This window comes from Heterodontus francisci, chromosome 34 (genome assembly GCF_036365525.1).
Source record: "Heterodontus francisci isolate sHetFra1 chromosome 34, sHetFra1.hap1, whole genome shotgun sequence".
Taxonomy (NCBI): domain Eukaryota; kingdom Metazoa; phylum Chordata; class Chondrichthyes; order Heterodontiformes; family Heterodontidae; genus Heterodontus; species Heterodontus francisci.
In genome coordinates, this window is record NC_090404.1 from 38,812,277 (window position 1) to 38,833,900 (window position 21,624).

Sequence of the window (21,624 nt, forward strand, 5' to 3'; positions counted from 1 at the left end):
AATTCTCTTCCCCAGGGAGCAGTGGATGCTCAGTCATTGAGTATATTTAAGACAGAGATTGACAGATTTTTGGGTATTACGGTAATTAAGGGAGATGGGGATAGTGCGGGAAGGTGGAGTTGAGAAGATCAGCCATGATCTGGGTGAATGGCAGAGCAGGCTCGAAGGGCCGAATGGCCTCCTCCAGCTTCTATTTCTTATGTTCATTAAACCTCAGTCTGGTTCCTCTCGAGCTGCTGAGTGAGTGAATTAAATCTTTCTTGACAAATCACCAAGATACCAGATGACAAGTCACACCCGAAACATCATTTATTGGTTACAAATCACAACTTAGTTAAATCTGGACACACAGACACTTTATAAACAGGTATAAACACATTTAAATGTAATCAGAGTTATCCAGCAGTTCAGCACTAATAGGGAGAGTATTTCACAAAACAAGTAACAAAGATTAACCAGACGATTCAGTGATTGACTGTAAATCAACACTAATGGATGCTGAGTATTAATTACAGCAGGGACCGGAGTCTGAGCTTATAAATTGGTGAGTTTACTTCACTATCACTATCTGACATGTTAACAGTTGTGAACAGCCTGTCTATCCAACAATTCCAGTCTACGAGTGCTTAGAAACACACACAGCTTAAACAGCCTCATTCTTGAGCTAAAGAACAGACTTTTTCGTGTCAATATAGAGTTACAGGATTGGCCTGTGATCTGTTTATTGTTCATCTTTTGTTCAGTACATTGACTGAGTGGATTTAAATTGAAAATGAGGTTTGAAGACACGATGGTCTATTCACACATGAACGAGAGATGCTGTGGGGCAGACGCTCAGTCCAAGAGGAGCAACTGACATCAGAAATAAACCCCAACTGTCAGAATGAACATGGTTCAGTCTGGATGTGATTAACAGCAGCAACAGCAGAATCCAACCCCTGTAGTTATCTGTGAACCCGCTGGTGTCTCAGCAGACAGGATGGCTGAGTGAATCCCTTCCTACACACGGAGCAGATGAATGACCTCTCCCCAGTGTGAATGAACTGGTGTGACACCAGGTGGGATGACTGAGTAAATCTCTTCCCACATACGGAGCAGGTGAATGGCCGCTCCCCAGTGTGAACTCGCTGGTGCCTCAGAAGAGCGGTTGAATCAGCAAATCCCTTCCCACACTCAGAGCAAGTGAATGGCCTTTCACCAGTGTGAACTCGCTTGTGGTTCACCAGCTTGGGTGAAGTCGTGAATCCCTTCCCACAATCAGAGCAGGTGAACGGCCTCTCCCCAGTGTGAACTCGCTGGTGTATCAGCAGGGTGGATGAATGAGTAAAACCCTCCCCACAATCAGAGCAGGTGAATGGCCTCTCCCCAGTGTGAATTCGTTGATGTGCCAGCAGGTTCCATGACAGAGAGAATCTCTTCCCACACTCAGAGCAGGTGAACGGCCTCTCCCCAGTGTGAACTCGCTGGTGCATCAGTAGGGCGGATGAACGAATGAATCCCTTCCCACACTCAGAGCAGGTGAACGGCCTCTCCCCAGTGTGAACTCGCTGGTGTTTTAGTAGGGCAGATGAATGAATGAATCCCTTCCCACAATCAGAGCAGGTGAACGGCCTCTCCCCAGTGTGAACTTGTTGGTGTCTCAGAAGGTTGGATGACCGAGTAAATCCCTTCCCACACTCTGAGCAGGTGAACGGCCTCTCCCCAGTGTGAACTCGCTGGTGTTTTAGTCGGGCGGATGAATGAATGAATCCCTTCCCACACTCAGAGCAGGTGAACGGCCTCTCCCCAGTGTGAACTTGCTGGTGTTGTAGTAGGGCGGATGAATGAATGAATCCCTTCCCACAATCAGAGCAGGTGAACGGCCTCTCCTCAGTGTGAACTCGCTGGTGTGTCAGTAAGGCGCATAAATGAACGTATCCCTTCCCACACTCGGAGCAGGTGAACGGCTTCTCCCCAGTGTGAAGTCGCTGGTGTGTCTGCAGGTTTGATAACTGAGTGAATCCCTTCCCACACTCAGTGCAGGTGAATGGCCTCTCCCCAGTGTGAACTCGCTGGTGTGTGAGTAGGGAGGATGACTGAGTGAATCCCTTCCCACACTCAGTGCAGATGAACGGCCTCTCCTCAGTTTGACTGTTTCGATGAGTTTCCAGCTCAGACGTAAAATTGAATTCTTTCTCACGGTCCCCACATTTCCACAGCTTCTCCCCAATGTGACTCCACTTGTGTGTCGACAGGCCAGCTGATCGGCTGAAGCCTCGTCCACACACAGAACACTTGTATGGTTTCTCCATACTTTTTGCTTCCATGATCAAAGGCCGATGATATTCAGATCCTGATGAATCGAGTGACTGTCACATCTTGAGGTGGTTTGATTTTCCTGTCCGCAAATCCTCCCTTTCTAATACCCTGTAACATGAAGTTACAACAGGAAAAAGGGAGTGAGAGAGAACCCACAAAAACACAAAGACAAGTTGTGAAATTGAGCTGAATGAATCTGGTAATTTGTGGGACCAGAACAGAGAGTGGGCGGGGCTTCATGGCCCCAGTGAGCAGGAGAGAAAATCATTGACTCATTAATTTTATTCTCACTCTGCACACAGGGGCTGGAGAACTGAACCCAGCCACAGTAGAGGGAGGGAGAAAACTGGCAGAGGAGGAAAGAAATGGTGCCGATGGTGTCATGGGTTTGGATTTCAGCACAGGGAGGAGGGAGAGTGTGTGGGACTTCGATTTACAGCTTTGGGGGAACAAGAGAGGAATAAAATGTTCCATAGGATCTCGAATTGTCTGTTCTGAATTTCTATCCTGTACTGACAGTGATGACTTTTATTACCTCCTTTTACAGGGGATTAGGAGAGGATTTCCACACATTGATTTGATGCTCACTCTGCACACAGGGGCTTTCACACCATCTCTCCTGAAGGTGCTGGGGTTACTGTTTACATCCCACTGAACTGTAAGAAAGAATATCTTATTAGATGATATTAAAGATAGTATTATATTATAATAATATAACGAGAGGCCGTTCACCTGCTCCATCTGTGGGAAGGAATTTAATCGATATCCAAAATGCTGAGACACCAGTGAGTTCACAAGTGACTGTAGCTGTTGCATTCTGTAATTATTGCTGCTGTTAATCACATCCAGGACTGAACCATATTCATTCTGACAGTGGGGTTTATATCTGCTGTGTTAATATTCTTTATAGCTGGGGTGGAGTTTAATATTCCAGCAATTGGTTTGCTTTACTTTGTAACTTTTACTCTTCAAATAAAGTAGCTCCCTTTGGGCTATTCTCAGGGTTTTGTGGGATGAAACCAAACAGTGATTTACTTGTACTTTTTACAATTTTGTATATTATATTCACTGCTCACAATGAGATCTGTTCTACATTGGGAAGAGCAAACACAGATCGGGTGATCACTTTGAGAACCATCTCCATTCAGTCTGCAAGCATGTTCCTGAGTTTCCAGTCACTTCCCATTTTAATTCTCCGTCCCACTCCCACTCTGACCTCTCTGTCCTCGGCCTCCTGCCCTGTTCCAATGAAGCTCAATGGGAGCTGGAGGACTTAACAACCTTCCGGACTCAACATTGAGTTCAGCAGTTGTTGTAACAACAGAGACTTGTCAGGATCTGGAACGCTGCACCTGAAAAAGGTGGTTGAACCTGATTCAGTCATTTTAAAAGGGAGTTGACAGGTATTTGAGAATGAGGAACTTACAGGCTTACAAACAACAAGTGGGTGTGTGGGACTAAGCACAACTGTTCTTTCAAAGGGCCAGCACAAGCACAAAGGGTTGAATGGCCTCCTCCTGTGCTGTAAGTTTCTATGATTCTAGGAGTTGGCCATTTAGCCCCTCGAGCCTGTTCCACCAGGAAATGAGATCATGGCTGATCTGTGATCTAACTCTATATACCTGACTTTGTCCCATATCCATTAATACCTTTGGTTAACAAAGATCTATCAATGTCAGATTTAACATGAAGATTGATCTCGCATCAACTGCTGTTTGTGGAAGAGAGTTTCAAACTTCCACCATCTTTTGTGTGTAGAAATGTTTCCTAACTTCACTCCTTAAAGGTCTGGCTCTAACTTTTACTCTACACCTCCTCGTTCGACACTCCAGAACATCCAGCCCATGGGCCAGAATCCAGCCTGTCAATGGTATCCATCGGACCTGCCAAAACATTCAGTGACTGACAATGGTTACAGCTCCTTTACCAAGATGGCGGATACGCCTCATTGCACATGTCCTCCTGTACCAAGATGGTGGGCAAGCTTCAGTACCCGATATTTTGGCTCCTGTACTAAGATGGCGGTGCCCGGGCGGAGCTGCTTCTCTGCCGGCACTTCCCGCCCAAACAGCCTTGGCAGCCGTGAGCTCAGGACCAAGGTCAAGCACTGGCTCTGCCTGCGTACAGACTCGGCCTGGGCCTCATGCTCTTCATCACCGTCTGATGAGGTGCAGGCCCAGCAGCAAGGTGCAGTGGTAACCGGGCCCTGGGAGCAGGCTGCCGTGGAGATCGGGCCCTGGGAGCGGAACAGAGAGACAGAGGCCGGCAGAGAGAGAGAGAGTGAGGGAGGGGGCGGGAGAGCGAGAAAGAGAGAGAGAGAGCACGGGGGAGTGAGAGAGAGAACAGGGGGGAGCGAGAGAGAGAGCGAGAGCAGGGGGGAGCGAGAGAGAGAGAAAGAGCAGGGGGGAGCGAGAGAGAGAGCAGGGGGGAGCGAGAGAGAGAGAGAGAGCAGGGGGGAGCGAGAGAGAGAGAGAGAGAGCAGGGGGGAGCGAGAGAGAGAGAGAGAGAGCAGGGGGGAGCGAGAGAGAGAGAGAGAGAGCAGGGGGGAGCGAGAGAGAGAGAGAGAGAGCAGGGGGGAGCGAGAGAGAGAGAGAGAGCAGGGGGGAGCGAGAGAGAGAGCAGGGGGGAGCGAGAGAGAGAGCAGGGGGGAGCGAGAGAGAGAGCAGGGGGGAGCGAGAGAGAGAGCAGGGGGGAGCGAGAAAGAGAGCAGGGGGGAGCGAGAAAGAGAGCAGGGGGGAGCGAGAATGAGAGCAGGGGGGAGCGAGAAAGAGAGCAGGGGGGAGCGAGAAAGAGAGCAGGGGGGAGCGAGAAAGAGAGCAGGGGGGAGCGAGAAAGAGAGCAGGGGGGAGCGAGAAAGAGAGAGCAGGGGGAGCGAGAAAGAGAGAGCAGGGGGGAGCGAGAGAGAGAGAGCAGGGGGGAGCGAGAGAGAGAGAGCAGGGGGGAGCGAGAGAGAGAGAGCAGGGGGGAGCGAGAGAAAGAGAGCAGGGGGGAGCGAGAGAAAGAGCAGGGTGGAGCGAGAGAGAGAGCAGGGGGGAGCGAGAGAGAGAGAGCAGGGGGGAGCGAGAGAGAGAGCAGGGGGGAGCGAGAGAGAGAGCAGGGGGGAGCGAGAGAGAGAGCAGGGGGGAGCGAGAGAGAGAGCAGGGGGGAGCGAGAGAGAGAGCAGGGGGGAGCGAGAGAGAGAGCAGGGGGGAGCGAGAGAGAGAGCAGGGGGGAGCGAGAGAGAGAGCAGGGGGGAGCGAGAGAGAGAGCAGGGGGGAGCGAGAGAGAGAGCAGGGGGGAGCGAGAGAGAGAGCAGGGGGGAGCGAGAGAGAGAGAGCAGGGGTGAGCGAGAGAGAGAGAGCAGGGGTGAGCGAGAGAGAGAGCAGGGGTGAGCGAGAGAGAGAGCAGGGGGGAGCGAGAGAGAGAGCAGGGGGGAGCGAGAGAGAAAGCAGGGGGGAGCGAGAGAGAAAGCAGGGGGGAGCGAGAGAGAAAGCAGGGGGGAGCGAGAGAGAGAGCAGGGGGGAGCGAGAGAGAGCAGGGGGGAGCGAGAGAGAGAGCAGGGGGGAGCGAGAGAGAGAGCAGGGGGGAGCGAGAGCGAGAGCAGGGGGGAGCGAGAGCGAGAGCAGGGGGGAGCGAGAGAGAGAGCAGGGGGGAGCGAGAGAGAGAGCAGGGGGGAGCGAGATAGAGAGCAGGGGGGAGCGAGAGAGAGAGCAGGGGGGAGCGAGAGAGAGAGCAGGGGGGAGCGAGAGAGAGAGCAGGGGGGAGCGAGAGAGAGAGCAGGGGGGAGCGAGAGAGAGAGCAGGGGGGAGCGAGAGAGAGAGCAGGGGGGAGCGAGAGAGAGAGCAGGGGGGAGCGAGAGAGAGAGCAGGGGGGAGCGAGAGAGAGAGCAGGGGGGAGCGAGAGAGAGAGCAGGGGGGAGCGAGAGAGAGAGCAGGGGGGAGCGAGAGAGAGAGCAGGGGGGAGCGAGAGAGAGAGCAGGGGGGAGCGAGAGAGAGAGCAGGGGGGAGCGAGAGAGAGAGCAGGGGGGAGCGAGAGAGAGAGCAGGGGGGAGCGAGAGAGAGAGCAGGGGGGAGCGAGAGAGAGAGCAGGGGGGAGCGAGAGAGAGAGCAGGGGGGAGCGAGAGAGAGAGCAGGGGGGAGCGAGAGAGAGAGCAGGGGGGAGCGAGAGAGAGAGCAGGGGGGAGCGAGAGAGAGAGCAGGGGGGAGCGAGAGAGAGAGCAGGGGGAGCGAGAGAGAGAGCAGGGGTGAGCGAGAGAGAGAGCAGGGGTGAGCGAGAGAGAGAGCAGGGGTGAGCGAGAGAGAGAGCAGGGGTGAGCGAGAGAGAGAGCAGGGGGTGAGCGAGAGAGAGAGCAGGGGTGAGCGAGAGAGAGAGCAGGGGTGAGCGAGAGAGAGAGAGCAGGGGTGAGCGAGAGAGAGAGAGCAAGGGGGAGCGAGAGAGAGAGAGCAGGGGGGAGCGAGAGAGAGAGAGCAGGGGGGAGCGAGAGAGAGAGAGCAGGGGGGAGCGAGAGAGAGAGAGCAGGGGGGAGCGAGAGAGAGAGAGCAGGGGGGAGCGAGAGAGAGAGAGCAGGGGGGAGCGAGAGAGAGAGAGCAGGGGGGAGCGAGAGAGAGAGAGCAGGGGGGAGCGAGAGAGAGAGAGCAGGGGGGAGCGAGAGAGAGAGAGCAGGGGGGAGCGAGAGAGAGAGAGCAGGGGGGAGCGAGAGAGAGAGAGCAGGGGGGAGCGAGAGAGAGAGAGCAGGGGGGAGCGAGAGAGAGAGAGCAGGGGGGAGCGAGAGAGAGAGAGCAGGGGGGAGCGAGAGAGAGAGAGCAGGGGGGAGCGAGAGAGAGAGAGCAGGGGGGAGCGAGAGAGAGAGAGCAGGGGGGAGCGAGAGAGAGAGAGCAGGGGGGAGCGAGAGAGAGAGAGCAGGGGGGAGCGAGAGAGAGAGAGCAGGGGGGAGCGAGAGAGAGAGAGCAGGGGGGAGCGAGAGAGAGAGAGCAGGGGGGAGCGAGAGAGAGAGAGCAGGGGGGAGCGAGAGAGAGAGAGCAGGGGGGAGCGAGAAAGAGAGCAGGGGGGAGCGAGAAAGAGAGCAGGGGGGAGCGAGAAAGAGAGCAGGGGGGAGCGAGAAAGAGAGCAGGGGGGAGCGAGAAAGAGAGCAGGGGGGAGCGAGAAAGAGAGCAGGGGGGAGCGAGAAAGAGAGCAGGGGGGAGCGAGAAAGAGAGCAGGGGGGAGCGAGAAAGAGAGCAGGGGGGAGCGAGAAAGAGAGCAGGGGGGAGCGAGAAAGAGAGCAGGGGGGAGCGAGAAAGAGAGCAGGGGGGAGCGAGAAAGAGAGCAGGGGGGAGCGAGAAAGAGAGCAGGGGGGAGCGAGAAAGAGAGCAGGGGGGAGCGAGAAAGAGAGCAGGGGGGAGCGAGAAAGAGAGCAGGGGGGAGCGAGAAAGAGAGCAGGGGGGAGCGAGAAAGAGAGCAGGGGGGAGCGAGAAAGAGAGCAGGGGGGAGCGAGAAAGAGAGCAGGGGGGAGCGAGAAAGAGAGCAGGGGGGAGCGAGAAAGAGAGCAGGGGGGAGCGAGAAAGAGAGCAGGGGGGAGCGAGAAAGAGAGAGCAGGGGGGAGCGAGAAAGAGAGAGCAGGGGGAGCGAGAAAGAGAGAGCAGGGGGGAGCGAGAAAGAGAGAGCAGGGGGGAGCGAGAGAGAGAGAGCAGGGGGGAGCGAGAGAGAGAGAGCAGGGGGGAGCGAGAGAGAGAGAGCAGGGGGGAGCGAGAGAAAGAGAGCAGGGGGGAGCGAGAGAAAGAGAGCAGGGGGGAGCGAGAGAAAGAGCAGGGTGGAGCGAGAGAGTGGGGGAGAGAGAGCGGGGGGAGGGGCGGGGGGGGGGAAGAGGAGAGAGAGAGAGACGCAGTGGTTGGCACCGCAGCCTCACAGCTCCAGGTCCCGGCTTCGATTCTGGGTACTGCCTGTGCGCAGTTTGCAAGTTCTCCCTGTGACCGCGTGGGTTTTCGCTGGGTGCTCCGGTTTCCTCCCACAGCCAAAAACTTGCAGGTTGATAAGTAAATTGGCCATTGGAAATTGCCCCGAGTGCAGGTAGGTGGTAGGGAATATGGGGTTACTGTAGGGTGAGTATAAATGGGTGGTTGTTGGTTGGCACAGACTCGGTGGGCCCAAGGGCCTGTTTCAGTGCTGTATCTCTAAATAAAATAAATAGAGAGAGCAGGAGACAGGGAGAGTGCGAGATCAACATCTCTCCTCACAAATGGAATCTATCTGGAATTCTCTGCATCGCTACATCAAGTGTGCAGGTAGACAATGTCTACGACTGCAAGCAAAAACCATGCCAGGTAACTCACTAAATCAGTGTTCAACATAGTGTTGGGAAAGTAAGTTAATACATTAGTTTCCTCCTTTAAAGCTTATTCACAAAAATGCACATTTTTGTTATTCTGATGAACAGTCAAATAAATTTCTAATACCTTTACCTTTCCGAAAGTTGCTCACCTCCGGCCCCCTATGTAGTACAAAATTTTGAAAGTAGCCCCTCATGCAAAATGGCTGGACACTCCTGATCTATACTATCAGTTCTAACATCCTGAAAATTTCCAGGTTGTCAGAAGGGATAGAGAGAGACAATATATGCTTAATGGCACAGATCTAAAGAATGTGCAGGACAGAGGGACCTGCTGGTTTATATGTATAGATCATTGAAGGTGGCAGGACATATTGAGAACAGTTAGCAAAGAATATGGGATCTTTGACTTGATAAATAGAGGTATTGAGTGCAAAAGCAGGGAAGTTAAGGGAAACTTTTTATAAAACTCTGGTTCAGCCACAACTAGAGTATTACATCCAGTTCTGATCACCACACTTTAGGAAGGATGAGAAGGTCCTTGAGAGGGTGCAGAGGAGATTTACCAGAATGGTTCCAGGGATGAGGGAATTTAGCTACAAGGTTAGGTTGGAGAAGGTGGGATTGTTCTCCTTGGAACGCGAGACTGGGAGTTTCTTATTGGGGGTGTTGAGGCCTACACCGGATATTTCTGAAGCCTCCCTGCACATCCGCCAGCTTCATTCCTCCCCTGCACTCGGCGATTTCTCACCCACTGAGGATCTGACACGACTGCTTCCGTCCAGCTCGAGCACCTTCACTGACTTTGATTCTGTGAGCAACTCGTGCAATAAAACAAAAGCAAAGTCCTGCAGATGCTGGAAATCTGAAATAAAAGGAGAAAATGCTGGAAATACTCAGCAGGTCTCTGTGAAGAGAGAAACATATTTAATGTTTCAGGCACATCAAACAGCCGGTGCCTGCAGCCTGGAACTCAGAGTGGGAGAGGGAGGAAGAATGAGGAGAGACAATATAGTCCAACACTCACAGCAACCTACAATCCACCGACATTACCGGGATAGGCAGACAGAGTTTAGAAACACTCAGCAACACGACTCCAGTAAAAGATCCCAGGAGGAAAAGGGGGATCAGTGTGTGTAGATTAGATTAGATTAGAGATACAGCACTGAAACAGGCCCCTCGGCCCACCGAGTCTGTGCCGAACATCAACCACCCATTTATACTAATCCTACACTAATCCCATATTCCTACCAAACATCCCCACCTGTCCCTATATTTCCCTACCACCTACACTAGCGACAATTTATAATGGCCAATTTACCTATCAACCTGCAAGTCTTTTGGCTTGTGGGAGGAAACCGGAGCTGGAGCTGTGAGGCTGCGGTGCTAACCACTGCGCCACTGTTCCTGCCCTGATATTCCCCCTCCCCAGGCCTGTCAGTCAAACCCCCCACTCCTCCCAGTCTACAGCTCAGCCTAGCAGCTTCCTGCACCTTGAGCCAGCCCTGCCCAGGTGTGGCCCAGTCCAAGGGGAGTCTTAGTGGAACCAGGGAGTGGAGGAGGGGGAACCTCCTGCCCTGTGCTGTGTCCCAAATGGTTCCTCCCTCCCCTCCCCCAGGCCCCTTTATAACTGAGCTCAGTTTCCTTTCAAGTTTTCTCCTTTGATGTTACACTTTATTAATCTTTAATTCCTCCAAAAGAGCTGGAAATCTGGCGGTCATTAACCCCGGGCCTGTCACCGGGAGAAGCCCCGCAGCTGCCGGGTGTTTCTGAAGCCTCCCCGCCACTCACCGTTACAACAGCGAAACTCTCCCGCCATTACTCACATTGTATCCACACTAAATACTGTGACTTGAAGCTCTCGCCAGTGACCTCTGACCTGACAGCTCACAATGTGCGGGTGATTGATGGAAGCGCGTCATCAACAGTGAGAGGAGCGGAGAGTCTCTGCGTGCCACAAGCCCCGCCCCTCACCTGCTCCGACTGATTGGAGGACCCAACGCCCGCTCGGTCCTCCAGACCCGCCCCCTTTGCACTTATTGGTCCGTCAATCACTCAGGTGGGCGGTATGAACTGAGCATGCGCGGCCGGCAGGCTCTGAGACAGAGAGCGCGGTTCCAGCAGGTGAGAGGAAGGCGGGTTCATAAAGCCCGGGGCTCGCAGGCTGCAAACAATCTAAACAGTGAGAATACACGGTGTTTGTTGGGTTGTGATGGCCGAGTGTTTAAAGTGTTGGATTTTGAAGTTTGCTGAGTTTGTCCTGAACCGTTTTAAATCCTGCTCGCAGTGAATTGCATTTTGCTTTCTTTACTTGTCTGTCTGGGGGAGATCACTGACTTGGAAACTGATCACAGTCACATCTGCTGTGTCCTTTTAAACCGCTTGACGCTCAGCTCCTCTTTCTAATTGGAAACATTAAACTTTGATGGTATGAATTAGATGCTGTGGGTTTGTTAGAAACTAAACAAAATGTAAAAATGAGTGAGAAATAAACACTAAAAAAAGTAAGAAAATGTATTTTAATAAAGATCCTTGCAGTTTTTCAAAGGAAAATTGCACCATCAGCAAATGAATGGGAATGCCATTTGGTTTGATGAATTTGAACCAGTTTTCTCTGTGTAAAATGACTGTGGCAGAACTCGAATCTTCAGGGAATCCTGGAAATTTCCTGCTGAAAGTGAAATGGGAAAAGCAGCTAACCTGAAGGGACATTGCAGAGCTTTCCTGGTGGTCTAGTGGTTAGAATTTGGCACTTTCACTGCTGCAGCTTGGGTTGGATTCCTGGTCAGGGAATGAAAAATTCCTGTTTTTATGCAGACATTCACAGTCAAAATGCCTTATTTGCTGAATGAAAGCAGAAAACGCACAGCACCTCTGGCAGTATCTGTGGAGTGAGGAACATTGGAGCAGCAATAGGCCATTCAGCCCATCGCGCCTGTTCCACCATTCAATTAGATCATGGCTGAGCATCTACCTCAAAGCCGCTTCCTCGCACTATCCCCACATCCGTTGATGTTATTAGTATCCAGATATCTATCGATTTCTGTCTTGAACATGCTCGATTATTGAGCTTCCACAGCCCTCTGGGGTAAAGATTCATCATCCTCTGAGTGAACAAATTCCTTCTTATCTCAGTCTTAAATGCCTTACCCCTTATTCTGAGACTATGTCTCCTGGATGTAGACTCACCAGCCAGGGTGAGCTATCTACATCCACCCTGTCATATGCTGTAAGAATTTTGTAAGTTTCAATGAGATCACCTCTCATTCTTCAAAACTCTAGAGAATACAGGCTCCGTTTCCTCAATCTCTCCTCATAAAACAATCCACCATTCCTGGGATTAGTCTGGTGATCCTCCATTGCTCTCCATCTATGACAACGATATCCTTTGTTAAATAAGGAGACCAGAACTGTACACAATACTCTAGGTACAGTCTCACAAAAGCTCTATACAGTTGCACTTCTTTACTCCTGTATTCAAAACCCCTTGTGATGAAGGTCAACATACCATTTGCCTTCCGAATTGCTTGCTGCATCTGCATGCCATCTTTTAGTGACTCATGAACAAGGACACCCAGGTCCCTTTGGACATCAACACTTCCCAACCACTCTTCTTTTTCTTTTGGGCCTCCTTATCTCGAGAGACAATGGATACGCGCCTGGAGGTGGTCAGTGGTTTGTGAAGCAGCGCCTGGAGTGGCTATAAAGGCCAATTCTGGAGTGACAGGCTCTTCCACAGGTGCTGCAGAGAAATTTGTTTGTTGAGGCTGTTGCACAGTTGGCTCTCCCCTTGCGCCTCTGTCTTTTTTCCTGCCAACTACTAAGTCTCTTCGACTCGCCACAATTTAGCCCTGTCTTTATGGCTGCCCGCCAGCTCTGGCGAATGCTGGCAACTGACTCCCACGACTTGTGATCAATGTCACACGATTTCATGTCGCGTTTGCAGACGTCTTTATAACGGAGACATGGACGGCCGGTGGGTCTGATACCAGTGGCGAGCTCGCTGTACAATGTGTCTTTGGGGATCCTGCCATCTTCCATGCGGCTCACATGGCCAACCACTCACCATTTAAGAAATACTCTGTCTTTCTGTCTTTTTTCAATCAAAGTTGATAGCTTCACACTTAATCACATTATATTCCATCTCATGTTCTTGCCCATTCGCTTAGCCTGTCCAAGTCCCCTTGAACCCTCCTTGCATCCTCCTGACAACTCACATTCCCACCTAGGTTTATGTCATCAGCAAATTTGGAATTATTACATTCAGTCCCCACATCCAAATCATTTCTATAGATTGTGAACAGCTGCAACCCCAGCACTAATCCTATGGTACCCCACTGGTAACAGCCTGCTATCCTGAGAATGACCCATTTATTCCTACTCTCTGTTTTCTATCTGTTAACCAATTCTCAATCCATAGCAGTATATTACCCCGGATCTCATGAGTTCTAATTTTGGTTACTAAGCTCCTGTGTGAGACCTGAGCAAAAGCCTTCTGAAAATCCAAATATATCACATCCACTGGTTCTCCTTTACCTGTGCGACAAGTAACAGCCTCAAAAAAACCAAGCAGGTTTGTCAAACATGATTACTGTTTCATAAATCCATGTTGGCTCTGCCTGATTACGTCATTATTTTCTAAGTGTCTACTTATCACATCCTTTATAATAAATTCTAACCTTTTCCCTACTAGTGACATCAAACTAACAGGTCTGTAGTTCACCATTTGTTCTTTCCCTCCTTTCTTAAATAGTGGGCTTACATTTTCTACTTTCCAGTCTGCAGGAACCTTTCCAGAATCTATAGAATTGTGAAAGATAACCACCAATCATCCACTATCTCTATAACCACCTCCTTCAAAACTCTTGGATGTAGCTCATCTAGGCCAAGGGTTGTTCAACCTTCATTCCAGTTAATTTTTCTGGTGCTACCTCTTTATTAATACTAATTTCTTTCAGTTCCTCATTTTCACAAGTCCAGTCGGCTTTGTGCCCTTGTGTCTGACATTAGCGGTTTACTTTAGATTTTTTTTTAGATTAGAGATACAGCACTGAAACAGGCCCTTTGGCCCACCGAGTCTGTGCCGACCATCAACCACCATTTTATACTAATCCTACACTAATTCCATATTCCTACCACATCTCTACCTGTCCCTATGTTTCCCTACCACCTGCCTGTACTAGGGGCAATTTATAATGGCCAATTAACCTATCAACCTGCAAGTCTTTGGCATGTGGGAGGAAACCGGAGCACCCGGAAGAAACCCACGCAGGCACAGGGAGAAGTTGCAAACTCCACACAGGCAGTACCCAGAATTGAACCCGGGTCGCTGGAGCTGTGAGGCTGCGGTGCTAACCACTGTGCCACCGTGCCACTGGAACTCTGCTGCACAAGGAAGGGCAACAGTGGAATGGATGGTTGGCTAAAGGCTCAGGACCAGCAAGGGTGAATCGGGAGTGAAAAGGGGGGAGGGGAGGGAACGTTCAAAGGGTGGGGTTCAGCTTCATGGAGGGACAGAGGAGGAGGGATGTAAGGGAGGACGGAGGGAAAGGCCTAACATCCTGGGTATGGTGGTGGGAGTTAGAGTCAGTGAAGGGGAGGTGAATGAGGGGCCTATGTTCAGGTCATTATTGTCCACATTGGGGTCCTGTGGGTTGAAGTCAGGCTACTGGCTGGTGGAGGGAACGGTCATAGTCATGGGGCAGTTCAATTCGATAGGAGGGCAGGTCCAGTGTCATGTTCAGGTATTGAAGGGCTGGGAGGGTGGGACACAGGATCGGGTGAAAACAGTAAGGCCGATGACAGGAGGATGCTGAACCTTGATAAAGTTTTGGTTAGACCCCAACTAGAGGATTGTGTCCAGTTCTGGTCACCACACTTCAGGAAGAATGTGAGGGTCCAGGGGAGGCTGCAGAGGAAATTTCCCAGAATGGTTCCAGTGATGGGGGATTTTAGTTACAAGGGTAGGTTGGAGAAGTTGGGGTTGTTCTCATTGGAGCAAAGGAGATTGAGGGGAAATTTCATCGAAATGTACAAGATTCTGACAGACTTTGATAAATTAGACAAAGAAAAACTGTTCCCATGAACTAATGGTACAAGAACCAGGGAACACAGATTGAAGGTTTTGAGGAAGAGTTGCAGCAGGAATGTGAGGAAGAACTTCTTATGCAGCAAGTGGTTCTGACCTGGAACTCACTGCCAATGTGTGTGGTGGAAGTGGAAATAATCAATGATTTTCAAAGGAAACTGGATGGTCACTTGAAGGAAATAAACTTGCAGGGCCATGGGCTGATGTGGGGCAGTGGGACTGAGTGGATTGCTCCCTGGAGAGCTGACATGGAATTGATGGGCCGAATGGCCTTGTTCTGTGCGATAAATGATTCTATGTTTTGAGACAGGATGTCCCAACTCTCCACCATGGAATTCTCAGCATGAACAGAGTGGGATGTGTTTTGAGACAGAATGTCCCTGCTCTCAACTCTGGGATTCTCAGTATGAACAGGGTGTGATGTGTTTTGAGACAGGATGTCCCAGCTCTCCACTCTGGGATTCTCAGTATGAACAGGGTGTGATGTGTTTTGAGACAGGATGTCCCAGCTCTCCACCCTGGGATTCTCAGTATGAACAGGGTGGGATGTGTTTTGAGACAGGATGTCCCTGCTCTCCACCCTGGGATTCTCGGTATGAACAGGGTAGGATGTGTTTTGAGACAGGATGTCCCAGCTCTCCACCCTGGGATTCTCAGTATGAACAGAGTGGGATGTGTTTTGAGACAAGATGTCCCAGCTCTCCACTCTGGGATTCTCAGTATGAACAGAGTGGGATGTGTTTTGAGACAGGATTCGCAGCTCGCCAGCCTTAGATTCTCAGTTTGAACAGGGTGGGATGTGCTTTGAGACAGGATGTCCCAGCTCTCCACCCTGGGATTCTCAGTATGAACACGGTGGGATGTGTTTTGAGACAGGATGTCCCAGCTCTCCACCCTGGGATTCTCAGTATGAACAGGATAGGATGTGTTTTGAGACAGGATGTCCCAGCTCTCCACTCTGGGATTCTCAGTATGAACAGGGTGTGATGTGTTTTGAGACAGGATGTCCCAGCTCTCCACCCTGGGATTCTCAGTATGAACAGTGTGGGATGTGTTTTGAGACAGGATGTCCCAGCTCTCCGCCCTGGGATTCTCTGTGTGAACAGGGTGGGATGTGTTTTGAGACAGGATTTTCCAGCTCTCCACCCTGTGATTCTCAGTATGAACAGTGTGGGATGTGTTTTGAGACAGGGTGTCCCAGCTCTCCGCCCTGGGATTCTCAGTGTAAACAGGGTGGGATGTGTTTTGAGACAGGATTTTCCAGCTCTCCACCCTGGGATTCTCAGTATGAACAGTGTGGGATGTGTTTTGAGACAGGATGTCCCAGCTCTCCGCCCTGGGATTCTCAGTGTGAACAGGCTGGGATGTGTTTTGAGACAGGATTTTCCAGCTCTCCACCCTCGGATTCTCAGTATGAACAGGCTGGGATGTGTTTTGAGACGGGATGTCTCTCAGCTCTCCACTCTGGGATTCTCAGTGTGAACTGGGTGGGATGTGTTTTCAGACGGGATGACACAGCTCTCCACCCTGGGATTCTCAGTATGAACTAGGTGGGATGTGTTTTGAGACAGGATGTCCCAGCTCTCCACCCTGGGATTCTCAGTATGAACAGGATAGGATGTGTTTTGAGACAGGATGTCCCAGCTCTCCACTCTGGGATTCTCAGTATGAACAGGGTGAGATGTGTTTTGAGACAGGATGTCCCAGCTCTCCACCCTGGGATTCTCAGTATGAACAGTGTGGGATGTGTTTTGAGACAGGATGTCCCAGCTCTCCGCCCTGGGATTCTCAGTGTGAACAGGGTGGGATGTGTTTTGAGACAGGATTTTCCAGCTCTCCACCCTGTGATTCTCAGTATGAACAGTGTGGGATGTGTTTTGAGACAGGGTGTCCCAGCTCTCCGCCCTGGGATTCTCAGTGTGAACAGGGTGGGATGTGTTTTGAGACAGGATTTTCCAGCTCTCCACCCTGGGATTCTCAGTATGAACAGTGTGGGATGTGTTTTGAGACAGGATGTCCCAGCTCTCCGCCCTGGGATTCTCAGTGTGAACAGAGTGGGATGTGTTTTGAGACAGGATTTTCCAGCTCTCCATCCTGGGATTCTCAGTGTGAACAGGGCTGGATGTGTTTTGAGACAGGATGTCCCAGCTCTCCACTCTGGGATTCTCAGTATGAAAAGGGTGGGATGTGTTTTGAGACAGGATGTCCCAGCTCTCCACCCTGGGATTCTCAGTATGAACAGGGTGGGATGTGTTTTGAGACAGGATTTTCCAGCTCTCCACCCTCGGATTCTCAGTATGAACAGGCTGGGATGTGTTTTGAGACGGGATGTCTCTCAGCTCTCCACTCTGGGATTCTCAGTGTGAACTGGGTGGGATGTGTTTTCAGACGGGATGACACAGCTCTCCACCCTGGGATTCTCAGTATGAACTAGGTGGGATGTGTTTTGAGACAGGATGTCCCAGCTCTCCACCCTGGGATTCCCAGTATGAACAGAGTGGGATGTGTTTTGAGACAAGATGTCCCAGCTCTCCAGCCTGGGATTCTCAGTATGAACAGGGTGGGATGTGTTTTGAGACAGGATGTCCCAGCTCTCCAGCCTGGGATTCTCAGTATGAACAGGGTGGGATGTGTTTTGAGACAGGATGTCCCAGCTCTCTACCCTGGGATTCTCAGTATGAACAGGGTGGGATGTGTTTTGAGACAGGATGTCCCAGCTCTCCACCCTGGGATTCTCGGTATGAACAGGGTGGGATGTGTTTTGAGACAGGATGTCCCAGCTCTCCACCCTGGGATTCTCAGTGTGATCAGGGTGGGATGTGTTTTGTGACAGTATGTCCCAGCTCTCCACTCTGGGATTCTCAGTATGAACAGGGCAGGATGTGTTTTGAGACGGGATGTCCCAGCTCTCCACTCTGGGATTCTCAGTATGAACAGAGTGGGATGTGTTTTGAGACAAGATGTCCCAGCTCTCCACTCTGGGATTCTCAGTATGAACAGAGTGGGATGTGTTTTGTGACAGTATGTCCCAGCTCTCCACTCTGGGATTCTCAGTATGAACAGGGCAGGATGTGTTTTGAGACGGATGTCCCAGCTCTCCACTCTGGGATTCTCAGTATGAACAGAGTGGGATGTGTTTTGAGACAAGATGTCCCAGCTCTCCATCCTGGGATTCTCAGTATGAACTGAGTGGGATGTGTTTTCAGACAGGATGTCCCAGCTCTCCACCCTGGGATTCCCAGTATGAACAGAGTGGGATGTGTTTTGAGACAGGATGTCCCAGATCGCCAGCCTTGGATTCTCAGTTTGAACAGGGTGGGATGTGTTTAGAGACAAGATGTCCCAGCTCTCCACCCTGGGATTCTCAGTGTGAACAGGGTAGGATGTTTTTTGAGACAGGATGTCCCAGCTCTCCACCCTGGGATTCCCAGTATGAACAGAGTGGGATGTGTTTTGAGACAGGATGTCCCAGCTCTCCACCCTGGGATTCCCAGTATGAACAGAGTGGGATGTGTTTTGAGACAGGATGTCCCAGCTCTCCACCCTGGGATTCTCAGTTTGAACAGGGTGGGATGTGTTTTGAGACAAGATGTCCCAGCTCTCCACTCTGGGATTCTCAGGATGAACAGAGTGGGATGTGTTTTGAGACAGGATGTCGCAGCTCGCCAGCCTTAGATTCTCAGTTTGAACAGGGTGGGATGTGCTTTGAGACAGGATGTCCCAGCTCTCCACCCTGAGATTCTCAGTATGAACACGGTGGGATGTGTTTTGAGACAGGAAGTCCCAGCTCTCCAGCCTGGGATTCTCAGTATGAACAGGGTAGGATGTGTTTTGAGACAGGATGTCCCAGCTCTCCACCCTGGGATTCTCAGTCTGAACAGTGTGGGATGTGTTTTGAGACATGATGTTCCAGCTCTCCACCCTGGGATTCTCAGTATGAACAGAGTGGGATGTGTTTTGAGACAGGATGTCCCAGCTCTCCACCCTGGGATTCTCAGTGTGAACAGGGTAGGATGTGTTTTGAGACAGGATGTCCCAGCTCTCCACCCTGGGATTCTCAGTGTGAACAGGCTGGGATGTGTTTTGAGACGGGATGTCTCTCAGCTCTCCACTCTGGGATTCTCAGTGTGAACTGGGTGGGATGTGTTTTCAGACGGGATGACACAGCTCTCCACCCTGGGATTCTCAGTGTGAACTAGGTGGGATGTGTTTTGAGACAGGATCTCCCAGCTCTCCACCCTGGGATTCTCAGTATGAACAGTGTGGGATGTGTTTTGAGACGGGATGTCCCAGCTCTCCACCCTGGGATTCTCGGAATGAACAGGGTGGGATGTGTTTTGAGACAGGATGTCCCAGCTCTCCAGCCTGGGATTCTCAGTATAAACAGGGTGGGATGTGTTTTGAGACGGGTAGTCCCAGCTCTCCAGCCTGGGATTCTCAGTATGAACAGAGTGGGATGTGTTTTGAGACAGGATGTCCCAGCTCTCCACCCTGGGATTCTCAGTATGATCAGGGTGGGATGTGTTTTGAGACAGGATGTCCCAGCTCTCCAGCCTGGGATTCTCAGTATGAACAAGGTGGGATGTGTTTTGAGACAGGATGTCCCAGCTTTCCACCCTGGGATTCTCAGTATGAAAAGGGTGGGATGTGTTTTGAGACAGGATGTTACAGCTCTCGACTCTGGGATTCTCAGTATGAACAGGGTGGGATGTGTTTTGAGACAGGATGTTACAGCTCTCCACCCTGGGATTCTCAATATGAACAGGGTGGGATGTGTTTTGAGACAGGATGTCCCAGCTCTCCACCCTGGGATTCTCAGTATGAACAGAGTGGAATGTGTTTTGAGACAGGATGTCCCAGCTCTCCACCCTGGGATTCTCAGTATGAACAGGCAGGGATGTGTTTTGAGTTGGGATGTCTCTCAGCTCTCCACCCTGGGATTCTCAGTGTGAACAGGGCAGGATGTGTTTTGAGACAGGATTTTCCAGCTCTCCACCCTGGGATTCTCAGTATGAACAGGCACGGATGTGTTTTGAGTTGGGATGTCTCTCAGCTCTCCACTCTGGGATTCTCAGTATGAACAGGATGGGATGTGTTTTGAGACAGGATGTCCCAGCTCTCCAGCCTGGGATTCTCAGTTTGAACAGGGTGGGATGTGTTTTGAGACAGGATGTCCCAGCTCTCCATCCTGGGATTCTCAGTATGAACAGGGTGGGATGTGTTTTGAGACAGGATGTCCCAGCTCTCCAGCCTGGGATTCTCAGTTTGAACAGGGTGGGATGTGTTTTGAGACAGGATGTCCCAGCTCTCCACCCTGGGATTCTCAGTATGAACAGGGTGGGATGTGTTTTGAGACAGGATGTCCCAGCTCTCCACCCTGGGATTCTCAGTCTGAACAGGGGAGGATGTGTTTTGAGACAGGATGTCCCAGCTCTCCACCCTGGGATTCTCAGTCTGAACAGGGGAGGATGTGTTTTGAGACAGGATGTCCCAGCTCTCCACCCTGGGATTCTCAGTATGAACAGGGTGGGATGTGTTTTGAGACAGGATCTCCCAGCTCTCCACCCTGGGATTCTCAGTGTGAACAGGGTGGGATGTGTTTTGAGACAGGATGTCCCAGCTCTCCACCCTGGGATTCTCAGTATGAACAAGGTGGGATGTGTTTTGAGACAGGATGTCCCAGCTTTCCACCCTGGGATTCTCAGTATGAAAAGGGTGGGATGTGTTTTGAGACAGGATGTTACAGCTCTCGACTCTGGGATTCTCAGTATGAACAGGGTGGGATGTGTTTTGAGACAGGATGTTACAGCTCTCCACCCTGGGATTCTCAATATGAACAGGGTGGGATGTGTTTTGAGACAGGATGTCCCAGCTCTCCACCCTGGGATTCTCAGTATGAACAGAGTGGAATGTGTTTTGAGACAGGATGTCCCAGCTCTCCACCCTGGGATTCTCAGTATGAACAGGCAGGGATGTGTTTTGAGTTGGGATGTCTCTCAGCTCTCCACCCTGGGATTCTCAGTGTGAACAGGGCAGGATGTGTTTTGAGACAGGATTTTCCAGCTCTCCACCCTGGGATTCTCAGTATGAACAGGCACGGATGTGTTTTGAGTTGGGATGTCTCTCAGCTCTCCACTCTGGGATTCTCAGTATGAACAGGATGGGATGTGTTTTGAGACAGGATGTCCCAGCTCTCCAGCCTGGGATTCTCAGTTTGAACAGGGTGGGATGTGTTTTGAGACAGGATGTCCCAGCTCTCCATCCTGGGATTCTCAGTATGAACAGGGTGGGATGTGTTTTGAGACAGGATGTCCCAGCTCTCCAGCCTGGGATTCTCAGTTTGAACAGGGTGGGATGTGTTTTGAGACAGGATGTCCCAGCTCTCCACCCTGGGATTCTCAGTATGAACAGGGTGGGATGTGTTTTGAGACAGGATGTCCCAGCTCTCCACCCTGGGATTCTCAGTCTGAACAGGGGAGGATGTGTTTTGAGACAGGATGTCCCAGCTCTCCACCCTGGGATTCTCAGTCTGAACAGGGGAGGATGTGTTTTGAGACAGGATGTCCCAGCTCTCCACCCTGGGATTCTCAGTATGAACAGGGTGGGATGTGTTTTGAGACAGGATCTCCCAGCTCTCCACCCTGGGATTCTCAGTGTGAACAGGGTGGGATGTGTTTTGAGACAGGATGTCCCAGCTCTCCACCCTGGGATTCTCAGTGTGAACAGGGCTGGATGTGTTTTGAGACAGGATGTCCCAGCTCTCCACCCTGGGATTCTCAGTATGAACAGGGTGGGATGTGTTTTGAGACAGGATTTTCCAGCTCTCCACCCTGGGATTCTCAGTATGAACAGGCTGGGATGTGTTTTGAGATAGGATGTCCCAGCTCTCCAGCCTGGGATTCTCAGTATAAACAGGGTGGGATGTGTTTTGAGAAGGGTAGTCCCAGCTCTCCAC

The 21,624-nt window shown here is 51.2% G+C and overlaps 1 protein-coding gene across 5 annotated transcripts in view; it reads right to left on the reverse strand.

Moving 5' to 3' along the window:
• Positions 1 to 302: 302 nt before the first annotated feature.
• The window catches only part of LOC137349390 (zinc finger protein 229-like), a 69,559-nt gene continuing 48,237 nt past the window's right edge, over positions 303 to 21,624 (reverse strand). The window contains exons 1-3 of one of the 5 annotated variants that reach the window (XM_068014908.1): positions 10,408 to 10,495; positions 2,834 to 2,954; positions 303 to 2,406 (exon numbers count right to left, since the gene is read on the reverse strand). In XM_068014908.1, coding sequence (XP_067871009.1) covers positions 945 to 2,306 — 1,362 coding nt within the window. In that variant the 5' untranslated portion in view covers positions 2,307 to 2,406; positions 2,834 to 2,954; positions 10,408 to 10,495 and the 3' untranslated portion in view covers positions 303 to 944. Of the gene's footprint in view, positions 2,407 to 2,833; positions 2,955 to 10,372; positions 10,496 to 21,624 lie in introns of those variants that run through there. The other 4 variants (XM_068014909.1, XM_068014907.1, XM_068014910.1 and 1 more) reach the window with 4 other exon arrangements.